At 36.5% G+C, this 11935-nt stretch overlaps 1 protein-coding gene across 1 annotated transcript; it reads left to right on the top strand.

Moving 5' to 3' along the window:
• The first annotated feature begins 363 nt into the window (after positions 1-363).
• LOC116133663 (homeobox-leucine zipper protein HAT22) lies at positions 364-1994 on the top strand. Its single transcript, XM_031419352.1, has 3 exons — positions 364-1038; positions 1151-1230; positions 1454-1994. Exons 1-3 carry the CDS (start codon positions 586-588, stop codon positions 1737-1739), a joined length of 819 nt encoding a protein of 272 aa, XP_031275212.1. The 5' UTR covers positions 364-585; the 3' UTR covers positions 1740-1994.
• The last annotated feature ends 9941 nt before the right edge of the window (positions 1995-11935 follow it).

Raw genomic sequence — 11935 nt, 5'->3', positions numbered from 1 at the left:
AGACAATAATTGATAGTTCAAGAGAGATGAAAAAAGTAAACAAGATATATATGCAGAGAAAGAAGAGCATATATCGGAAAAAAGTAAGTGGTAACAGTTAATTTTGGTACGTTAAGGGGTGGCCAAGAGCTGACGAATCATGCTCTTGATGTGTTTCCCACTCCCATGTGAATTGTAGTATTCTTAGTATGAAAGAGATAGAGAGAGAGAGAGAGAGAGAGAGAGAGAGAGAGAAAGTGTTTTTATTTATTTTTTTTAATATCGAATTTTCTTTTCTTTGTTTTTCTTGTTTTCTTTGCTGTTATAATGGAAGATAACAGTAGTGGGGTTCAAATGGTCAACCTTTGTATAGAGAGAAAAAGGGTCTTTCATAATTTCTTACACCCAGATTCGTTTCTTTACTCATTTCATTCCCTCTGATTTAGCCACCCACCCACCCAACTCCAACTCTTCCCCTACATACCAAAAAGTCTTACTCATTCTCTCCCCTTCTTAATAAGACCTCTTTTCCTTCTTCATTTTTATCATTCTCATTCTCATTCTCAAACTTTCTCTCTCATTTCTCTCACTAACAGCAATCACTAAATGGGTTTAGATGATGGATGTAGCACTGGCCTTGTGCTGGGTTTAGGTTTCACGGCAACACCTATTAATCAGAACCCTTCAAAACCCATATCTAAGAGGCCACCACCACCCTTTGATCCATCTCTTACTTTGAGTCTTTCTGGCGACTTTTATCACGGAGTTGCTACCAAAAAGGGTAGTATTATTGATGTCAACAAAGGTTTTGAAGAGGCTGCTGTTCATGACGTCTTTCGTCAAGCTTCTCCTCCTCACAGTGTTGTTTCTTCATTTTCTAGTGGTAGAATCAAACGGGAGAGAGATCTCAGCTGTGAAGAGTTCGAGGTCGAGAGGGTTTCTTCAAGAGTTAGTGATGAAGATGAAGATGCCGTTAATGCTAGGAAGAAACTTAGACTCACCAAAGACCAGTCTGCTCTTTTGGAAGAAAGCTTCAAACAACATAGCACTCTCAATCCTGTAATAACCTCTGCCTTTCCTTTTTCTCTCTCTTACTAATGGTTATTTTCTTGATTAATATCGTTCTGACCGTTAAAATCTAATCTTTTTCATTGTGATTCATCAACAACAGAAGCAAAAACAAGCTTTAGCAAGGCAGTTGAACCTTCGACCAAGACAAGTGGAAGTATGGTTCCAGAACAGGAGAGCAAGGTAAATCAATCATTTATATTACAAACCCAGTAGATATCCAAAAGGCCCACATAATAATTTCTGTCCCCCACCCAAAAAAACCGAAAATAAAAATAACCATAGTAGAAATTTTCAATCACAAAGGAGTTGTACTTACAGGAGACGTAAGATTATGTTAAATTTTGAACCTCTTATCTGTATGGTTTTATAAATCATTGAGTTTTTTTATCATTATTATTTACAGAACGAAGCTGAAGCAAACGGAGGTCGACTGTGAGTTCTTGAAGAAGTGCTGTGAATCACTGACTGATGAAAATAGGAGGCTGCAGAAAGAGCTTTCAGATCTCAAAGCTCTAAAACTAGCGCAACCTTTTTACATGCAATTGCCGGCGGCGACACTTACCATGTGCCCTTCTTGTGAAAGGATTGGCGGCGTTGGTGATGGAGCATCTAATAAACCTCCATATTCAATGGCTGCAAAACCTTCTCACTGCTATAATCCCTTCGCCAATTCAGCAGCTACTTGTTAAGTTGTCAAATAGGATTAATTAGGATAATCAAACAGGAATTGATACATAGAACCCAGAACCCCTTCTATTTTTTTGTTTTAAGGGTTGTAGTGAAAAAAGGAGTTAGTGTAATTAATTAATTAATTGGTAGAAGATAGTTATCATCATCGCTGATCATCAATCTCAATGTTATGATCATATCTATTTACAAGAAGTTTGTAAATTTTTAAAACAATTATATATTATCGGAATTTGCATGTTTTATTGTTTATTTTATTGTTTGACCCCTCTAATTGTTGTTGGGTTTAATTATTTTGATGATCAAATGGGTCTTGTCCTTTGATCCCAATCTCGGGACAACCTCAGAGCTGAGTTAGGTTTGAAGACATTTGGCGAATATTTAGCCTCATATTTGCGTTTTAATGATGAGATAATATATGTTTAGTCATATATTGACTTTGAAATGAAAATAAAGTTAAAATCTAATAGTTTGTTGATTAAAGTATTATGAACTGGTAAATACGGCATTGGATCAGTGGCCCCATTTAATGTTAAAATGAACACTTTTATGAATCAGCAATGGAGGTAGATGACTTTGAGATTAAGGAAAGATTTAGTTTAATATTAAGATATTGAAATTCAATTATTCACGATTTAGAGTGTGTGGTTTGCCGTCATTGATTTAAGGGAGAAAAAGGGTGTGAAAGAGGAGGAGGTTACCTCACGTGTATTTCATCTTAATTCAGTTGTTAATAAAAAAGAAAGAAAGAGTCAAGAGATGGGTGGTGCGTGGTGAGTGGTGAGGACTAAGGACTTGAGAGGCGTGTAGACAAAGAAAGGAATGGATGATTAAAACTCGGAAAAGAAAAGAAGAAATTAATAAGAGGCTTTAGGTCTCGTGACTTGCTCTCTCTTTTAGGGTACTTGTGGGGTCAATTCCCACGTGATTTCCTCGTGGTCGTGGCCTTCCAAATCTCTTCATCCAAAAAAGCTTTAGAACGTATCTTAGGTTGATCACCATAATCAACGGTCTACATTCATGGGCTTTAAATTTATCTGTTTAAATTCATAAACAAAGCCATCATGATTGGTGTAGAAAGCTCTCCTTATAGTTAGTCCAACACATCATGATTTGATGCCCTCAAATTATGGTGTGGACCAATAAATCATCAGATGACTTTCCTGCAAAAATGCCGAACTTTCCTGGAAACTACTCTACCTTATATTCTCATCATCGCTTCCATCATCAAAATTTTTTAAATTACTGAAAGCTAAATGTAGTTTTGCTTTTTTCCTTTGGTTACTTACCAAATTCAAAATTGGGTTGTTCCTTGTATTGGGAGACAAATCAATATCATATTAATATTTTCTACATACGGGTATTGTAATATTCAAATGGGCCTAAAAAGTTATCGGCAATAAAATAAAGTTGTTCAGAAATGTTATTTTCAATCTTAATCCCTTGTCTTTTGATGATTATAGATTTGCTTTATGTGTGCACGTCCAGATAATCATAATAAAATAACAAAAGACATGTGTCTTATGTTGGCTAAATTGTCGGCCTGTCCCGTCTAGTTTAGATTGATATGGTATTATGAATCGGATTTTGAATTATTTATTTGTATTCTTCTCATCATTTGAGATTGAAAGCAACCATAACTTATTATTTATGTTCTTGTCAAATTATACGATTATCAAAACCCCTCATTCAACTACTACGTGTTACATGTATAAATTGGCATCAATTTTGTTTTCACCAACTTTTATTTTCATTTTTAGCCAGTTGGGTTTTGTTAGGTCTTGCAATTATTTAATTAATTAACCAGATTTGGGCTCTTGGAAGCCGTCCTACAGTGGACGATATTTGCTCAATAATTAAGGTTTAAGTGACTTGAAACTTAGTCAAATTCTATTTATATAAAAACTAAAATAAATTATTTGAGTAGAAAACGTCAAAAGCAATCACTGGACTTTCAACAAATAATGTCCTACTTAAATAACTCCTGATTGAGTAATTAAAGCAAAAGATATGCACATCATGTGTTTTGTAGCCCTTCTTCGGGACAGTTCAATTGTTCATGAAAGCCTTCATCTAACCATATCATATATCGCCATAAATTTGTCGGCAAATATATCATCAAAATTATTCTAACGCTAACAGTAAAAAAATTATTATTATTTTAATTTTCCAATTAAATTTTAGGTTCAAATCAGAAGTTGATATTATTGAAATTTTGACTTCATTGGAACTAGTCTAGTCTACTGCTATTAGGATTTGATACAAAGCCTAATACTATAGTCCCTCCATGATATCTCCAATGATGGAATCGGTTACCGACTTTCGTTGCTTAAAAGTGTAGTTTAAAATTTAAATTAAACTATTTTCGCAAGCCACTTAATTAAATATGTAATTTCTTCATTCGTTGCTTGATTACCGGGCTATCACTCATCATTTTACCTAAATTCATGGCTTAATTTTTTCTTCAAAGTTATTTTAATAAACAATAATCATTATTTAATTTTAATTTCTTATAAAAATTTCATATTGGAGGTAGAAGAAATGATAAAAGAGAGAGAGAATCAAATCAATCATGGAGATGTGGACCGGATGAAAATAAGTAAAAGGTTGATGGGCCCCAATTTGTCACATGGCGGCCCATATTGTGTGGGGAGTGTTTCACATTAATTTGTAAGTAATCCAAGTGAAGACAAAAAAGATGAAAGAATTACCTATCTTTGATTCCAACCGACACTATAAATAAGATAAATATTTAAAAGAATTATTATTAGCCCCCACCAAATTATCCATAAACTAGAAACTACTGCAACCGGACAATGATGAAGGCAGTTTAGACAACAACCCTTTATGGTTAAGCATAGACAGTTACCTATCACGTTACACGAGTACTCTTCTCTTTCATACACTTTGTCAATCTCATTTATTTTTATCTAAACTAATTTTTATTAATTTTGTAATTCACGTAATAATAATTTTTATTATTTATTTATTTTTAATTTAAAGTCTAATTTTCTCAATTTCTAATATTAGGTAACTTTTCTTTCGGTATGATGACACTGTGATGAACAAAAAGGATGAAATATATTCTTTTCTTTTTTAAAATTAAAAAAACTAGAGCCTTCAAACTTTTAATTTTTAAAATTAAAATTGATTTTCTTTATTTTTATTATTATTAGTTTGATAGTTGAATTTTAATTTATTTTATTTATATTTTGCTATTATATAATTACAAATATTTTATGTGTTAAATGTGGAAGCCTGAAACAGCATCGTTTTGGGTAAAAAGAATACGACGTCATTTTAGGCATAATAACCGAGACAAATTTAGACCGCAGGATGCACTCCAAAACTAACGGCCAGGATCAACCACTCAGTCAAACCATATATAAACTCACTTTCGTTCAAAATATAGAGAGACACACATTTTTTAGGGTTTTCTGGGTTTGCACTTCTCTGAGTTAGGATTGAGATTATTATTCTAGATTGTGGTGTAATCAGTCGAGTGGTTAGGGAGATTAATCATTTAGGTGAGAGTGTTGTTCTCTCGGGTTAGGGATATTCAGAGAGTATCTTGTAAGGTTGATTGTGGTTTGTATTTGGGTAGATCTGGTGAGTGTTGAATCTATGTAATCTTGATTGTTCTTGATAATAGAAAGTGCAGCGAGCTCATACAGTTCTTGAGCTCAACGTGGATGTAGCTTATCCATAAAAGGATAAGTGAGCCATGGTAAATCGTGGCTTGTTTATGTGTCTGTTTTGTTCTTGATTCTTGGTGTTTTGTTCTTGATTCTTGGTGTGATTGATTTGTGTTGGTGTATAGATCAGTATTAAGTTTGTGTCCTAACAGTGATATCAGAGCCATTTCTTGAAGTTGAAGTTTTTTTTACAAAATTAGGGTTTTGCGAATTTGGGATTTTTGCAAAATTAGGGTTTCGTAAAATTAGGGTTTTGAGAAATTGGGGGTTTTTCGAATTAATTCCTTTGAGTCTCCAAATTGAGTCTAGTGAGTCAAATCTTGATCGAGTGTAAGGGTATATCGGCTGGAAAACTAGTAACCGCCTTAAAAACTGCTTAGTAGTAATTGACAACCTCTGGTGTAACAACGCCACGTACACCTTAGACTCACCTTCTTTGATGTTGTTTCTATAGAAGAAGTTTTTTTCACGAAATTAGGGTTTTGCGAAATTGGGTTTTTTTTTTTTCTTTTTTGAAAAATTAGGGTTTCGGGAAATTGGGGTTTTTCGAATTAGTGATTTCTTTGAGTCTAGAATTGGTTCTAGGGAGTCAAATCTTGATAAAGTGTAAGGGCATCTCAGCTGGAAAACCAGTAAACGCCCTAAAAACTGCTTGGTAGTACTTGGGAACCTCTGGTGTAATAACGTCACATACACCTTAGACTTTCCTTCCCTGCCATTACAAGAAAGATGAGCACTACCCATATGGAGATCTCCCAATACGATGAGAAAATCGATTTCGGGAGCTGGAAGAAGAAGATGAAGGCTCTTCTCTCACACAACAAGGTTGCAATCGCACTGGAAAAGGATCCCAAGAAATGGTTAGAGGAGAAACTGGAGAAGAAGGAAGAGGTTGATGAAGAAGCTTATAATCTGATCATGATGAATCTTTCAGACAGTGTCCTTCCGAAGGTAGATGGATTCGAAACTCCTCTTGGTTTATGGGTAAATTAGAATCTTTATATGCCTTACAGTCTGCACCGAATTTGGTTTTCTTAAAGGGAGCCTTATTCTCCTATAAGATGGATAATTCGAAGTCTATTGAGGAAAATTTAGATGAATCTAATTTTCAAAGGCACATACCAAGAACTAGGGCAGACAAGTCTTGCCATGATATTATTAAATTCTTTAACTGAAGACTACCAAGTAGTCAAGAATGCCCTTCAGTACTCCGGTACTGTACCCAGTGTTGATTTGATAGTTGCTGGTCTTAAGGCTAGAGAATTAGAGCTTAAAACTCTTAAGAGGAACAATAGCACTCTGTTTGTGAAGGGTAGATTAGAACCTGGTCAGTCTAGTAAAGGATTTCAGCCAAATCAGGGGGGTAAGAACAAGAAGAAATGGAAGGGAAACAACAAAGCCAAAACAGAAAGCAGGAAATGTTACTACTGTAATAAGACAGGCCATCTAAAGAAAAACTGTTTTGACTGGAAGAAGAAACAAAAACTAGGTAACATAGAGAGAAACTTAGCCACCACTAGTAACCAAATAGATAAACCAGAAGTCCTAACAGTGTCAATATCTGACACTACAAAAGAATGGGTTTTAGATTCAGGTTGTACTTTCCATATGAGCCCTAATAGGAGTTGGTTCCAAGACTTTGAGGATTCTGATCATGAGACTGTATACATGGGGAACAACCAAGCATGTAGGGTTAAGGGATTGGCTGTATAACCCTTAGGTTAAGTGGGGGAAAACTAATAAGGTTAACTAAAGTCAGATATATACCTGACTTAAAAAGAAACCTCATATCATTAGGCACCCTGGATGAAGCAAGCTGCTGCTATAAGGCAAACAATGGGTGGTTGAATGTCTATAAAAATGAAAATCTTGTGTTGACAGGAGAAAAGAAAAATGGTCTCTATGTACTTTGTGGTAGTTTTTATTCTGATTGCAACAGCACAACTCTTGGGTCTCCAAATTTATCAGTAACTGAAAGGTGGCACTTAAGGTTAGGTCATATGAGTCAGAAGGGAATGGATGTACTGAATAGGCTAGGACAATTTGGGAAAGATACTGTTACCAGTCTAGAATTCTGTGAAAATTGTGTACTTGGTAAACAGCACAGGAACAATTTTCCTAAAGGAGTTCACTTAGCAAACAAATGTTTGGATTACTTACATTCTGATTTATGAGGGCCAAAAAAGGTTAAATCTCATGGTGGAAACAACTATTTCCTCTCAATAGTAGATGACTATAGCAGGAAGGTCTGAGTATTTTTACTTAGGTCAAAAGATCAAGCCCTAGCAAAGTTTAGAGACTGGAAAACCCTTGTTGAAAACCAGTCTGGCAGAAAGGTAAAAGCCTTTAGGACTGACAACGGGCTTGAGTTCTGTAATCTGGAGTTTGACAAGTTTTGTAATGAATAGGGGATCCTGAGGCATAGGACAGTGAGAAATACCCCTTAGCAAAATCGGGTGGCTGAGAGGATGAATAGAACACTTCTAGACAAAGTCAGGTGCCTCTTGATCACTTCAAACCTTCCAAAAACTTTCTGGGGAGAAACACTCTCCACAACTGCCTATTTAGTGAATAGGAGTCCTTCCACAACAATAAGTCTAATCAGTCCAGAAGAAAGATGGTCTGGAAGAAGATCAAAACTAGGGCATCTAAGAGTGTTTGGCTGTGCTGTATATGCTCACACAATAGGGGGAAAACTGGAACCAAGATCAACCAGGTGTGTGTCCCTTGGATATCCTAAGGGCACAAAAGGATACAGGCTGTGGGACAGAGAGTCACCAGGGGTCAGGATCATAGTGAGCAAGGATGTTGTGTTTAATGAGGGAGTATTCCCATGCAAAGGCACTAACCCTGATGAAGGTACAATCGAAAGCACAGAAGAAGTTATTAGACAGACCAATACCACTCAGATTGAGGTGGAGCACATAACCCATCAATTAAATCCACCTCAAGCACAAGCACAAACTACCCAGCAGCCTGAAACTGAAACTACATCTAAGGAACCTGACCAAGTTGAAGATGAAGAAGCAGAAGAGTTCCGAAAACCACAACAAAATGAACTGACAAATTATCAACTGGCCAGAGACAGAACAAAAAGAGAGGTAAAACCACCCTCAAGGTATTCATACGCAGAACTAATTTACACTACTCTGCTTGCAGGTACTGAGGTGCTTAGGTCTGAACCTGATACATATCAAGAGGCCATGAAATCCAAGGATAGGGACAAATGGAGAACAGCTATGGAGGAGGAAATGCAATCTTTAAAGGTAAATGAAACTTGGATATTGGTTCCAAAACCAAGTAATCGGAAGCTAACCCAATGTAATTGGTTGTTCAAACTTAAAGAGGGCACTTCCATAGCTGACACACCTAGGTATAAAGCCAGACTTGTGGCTAAGGGCTACACCTAAAGCGAGGGGATAGACTTCCATGAAGTCTTCTCCCCTGTGGTAAAATACAAAACAATTAGGTTGATGTTGTCTGTAGTTGCTTATCAAGAATTGGAACTAGAGCAGTTGGATGTCACCACTGCATTCCTTCATGGAACACTAGAAGAAAAAATCTATATGAGCCAACCTATGGGGTTTACTGACCCTAAGTTCCCTGAACATGCATGCCTCCTAAAAAGGTCCCTATATGGGTTAAAACAGTCCCCTAGGCAATGGTACAAAAGGTTTGACACTTTTATAATAGGTATAGGATTCGCTAGAAATCAATATGACAGTTGTTTCTATTTTAAAATGGACAATAATCTGTCTATTTACTTGCTATTACATGTTGATGATATGCTGTTGATCAGTAAGTCAAAAACCCTGATCAGTGAATTGAAGAAGAGAGTAAACACTGAATTTAGCATGAAAAACCTAGGAAATGCAAAGAAAATTCTAGGCATGGAAATAAATAGGGATAGACAGAGATGTGAACTTAGACTACAACAACAATCTTACTTACTGAAGCTAGTCACAAAGTTTGGCATGGCTGGTGCCAAACTTGTCTCAATGCCCCTAACCAGTCAGTTTATTCTCAGTAAATCCCAATGCCCCAACACTGAGTCAGAACTGTTGAAAATGAAGTCTGTTCCTTATGCTAATGTTATGGGGTCACTGATGTATGCCATGATTAGTACTAGGCCAGACTTAGCCTTTGCCATTTTCATGTTAAGCAGGTATATGTCCAACCTTGGTATGAAACATTGGACTGCTCTAAAATGGATGCTAAAATATATAAACAGTACTATTTGTGTTAGGCTTGAATACTGTAAAAGAAATACTGCACTTGATCTGGTTGGTTTTGTAGATGCTGATTTTGCAGGTGATAAGGATACCAGAAAATCAACCACTGCATATTTCTTTACACTTGGTAGAAATTGTATAAGCTGGAAATCACAATTGTAGCCTATTGTAGCACTGTCTTCAACAGAATCAGAGTACATTGCAGTAACTGATGTAGTTAAAGAAGCCTTATGGCTAAAAGGAATTCTGACAGAAGTAAAACTAATTGGTGGAAAGGTGACAGTGTATTCAGATAGTCAGAGTGCGATCCACCTAAGCAAAAATCCAGTGTATCACGAAAGAACTAAACACGTGGATGTCCGCTATCACTTCGTGAAGGATCAAGTTGCAAGTTGAATCATTGAACTTAAGAAGGTACCCACAGAAGAGAATCCAGTAGATATGGGCACCAAGATTATCACTCCAGCCAAGTTCAAGCAACTTGTTGTATATCAAGTAGTCTGGAGTGATAAAGAGCTATGACAGAATGGTACCAGGCAAGCTGCACAAAGAGACTGTTTCCAGTGCTTCCAAGGTGGAGATTGTTAAATGTGGAAGCCTGAAATAGCGTCGTTTTGGGTAAAAAGAATACGACGTCGTTTTAGGCTGGACAAATTTAGACCACAGGATGCACTCCGGAACTAATGGCCAAGATCAATCACTCAGTCAAACCATATATAAACTCACTTTCGTTCAGAATAGAGAGAGACACATTTTTTAGGATTTTCTGGGTTTGCACTGCTCTGAGTTAGGATTGAGATTATTATTCCAGATTGTGGTATAATCAGTCGAGTGGTTAGGGAGATTAATCATTCAGGTGAGAGTGTTGTTCTCTCGGGTTAGGGATATTTAAAGAGTATCTTGTAAGGCTGATTGCGGTTTGTATTTGGGTAGATCTGGTGAGTGTTGAATCTGTTTAATCTTGATTGCTCTTGATAATAGAAAGTGCAGCGAGCTCATACCGTTCTTGAGCTCAACGTGGATGTAGCTTATCCATAAAAGGATAAGTGAACCACGGTAAATCGTGGCTTGTTTGTGTGTCTTTTTTGTTCTTGATTCTTGGTGTGATTGATTTGTGTTGGTGTATAGATCAGTATTAAGTTTGTGTCCTAACATTATGAATTTTAACATTCATCTGTTTATGTATAAGAGTTTAATCATGTTATTATTGGTTAATCAGAAAAAAAAAGTAAGCTTTTAATGGTTTGGATTTATGTAACATATTAAATAAAGTTTAGGCTTGGATTTTCATACGGAACCCAATAAGTTAAAGGATTGGTTGGGTCTGGAAAAATTTGATAGGCCGAACGGCTTACACATACCCAAGGTTTGCCGTAATAACAGATTGGTACCCAAAAGGTTTGGAAACGAAAAGCAGGTACCTTCTAATGGTGAAAAGACTAGAATGCCCTTGAAAGTTTGATATTTTTGTTTTTTATAAATTTAAAAATTTCTAAAAAACCCCATAGGTTTGCTAATTTAACTAAACACCCCAATATATAAATTTTTTGTAAAATGATAAAAACACCCCACCACCTGCAGTGCCAGATTCTGGCTACCACCACCGGAATCTGGCCAGAAAATTACATTACGACACAGACCCATCGGATATGTGTCGTAATGCGTCGATCTGGTCGTCGAGGTTGCAAAACTCCATCTTTGGCGATCAGCGACGGCCAAATCTTGGCCATCGTTGACAGACAACGACGGCCACATCTTGGGCTGTCGTTGATGGCCAAGCGACGGCCCAAGATGGAGTTTTGCGGCCTCGACGACCAGATCTGGCCGAAAAAGGCCAGATTGACGCGTTACAATATAGATCCGACGGGTCTGTGTCGTAACACAATTTTTCGGCCAGATTCTAGCGGTGGTGGCCGGAATCTGGCACTACAAGTGGTGGGAGTGTTTTTGTCATTTAATAAAATTTTTATATATTGGGGTGTTTAGTTAAACTAGCAAACCTAGTGGGTTTTTTAGAAATTTTTATGAAAAACTAATATATCAAACTTTCAAGGGCATTCTAGTCTTTTCACCATTAGAAGGTACATGTTTGTCGTTTTCAAACCTTTTGGGTACCAATCGTCATTACAACAAACCTTGGGTATGTGTAAGTCGTTCGGCCAATTTGATACGACATAAATTGCGTATATATTTCAACATGACTCATTTCTAACTCCACCAAAAATGAATATTCTCTTATTTAGTTGTATTAAAAAACATTTAAAATTCATC

The sequence above is a fragment of the Pistacia vera genome, unplaced genomic scaffold (genome assembly GCF_008641045.1).
Source record: "Pistacia vera cultivar Batoury unplaced genomic scaffold, PisVer_v2 Contig272, whole genome shotgun sequence".
Taxonomy (NCBI): domain Eukaryota; kingdom Viridiplantae; phylum Streptophyta; class Magnoliopsida; order Sapindales; family Anacardiaceae; genus Pistacia; species Pistacia vera.
The sequence above is the reverse complement of the archived record's forward strand: the minus strand, read 5'-3'. Positions and strand labels throughout refer to the sequence as shown.

What these genes read in the sequence shown, in the direction of transcription:
- LOC116133663 (XM_031419352.1), top strand. Translation starts at nt 586, where the DNA reads ATGGGTTTAGATGATGGATGTAGCACTGGCCTTGTGCTGGGTTTAGGT. An exon ending in AACATAGCACTCTCAATCCT is followed by an intron (nt 1,039 to 1,150) that starts GTAATAACCTCT and finishes CATCAACAACAG; the next exon opens with AAGCAAAAACAAGCTTTAGC. An exon ending in TTCCAGAACAGGAGAGCAAG is followed by an intron (nt 1,231 to 1,453) that starts GTAAATCAATCA and finishes TATTATTTACAG; the next exon opens with AACGAAGCTGAAGCAAACGG.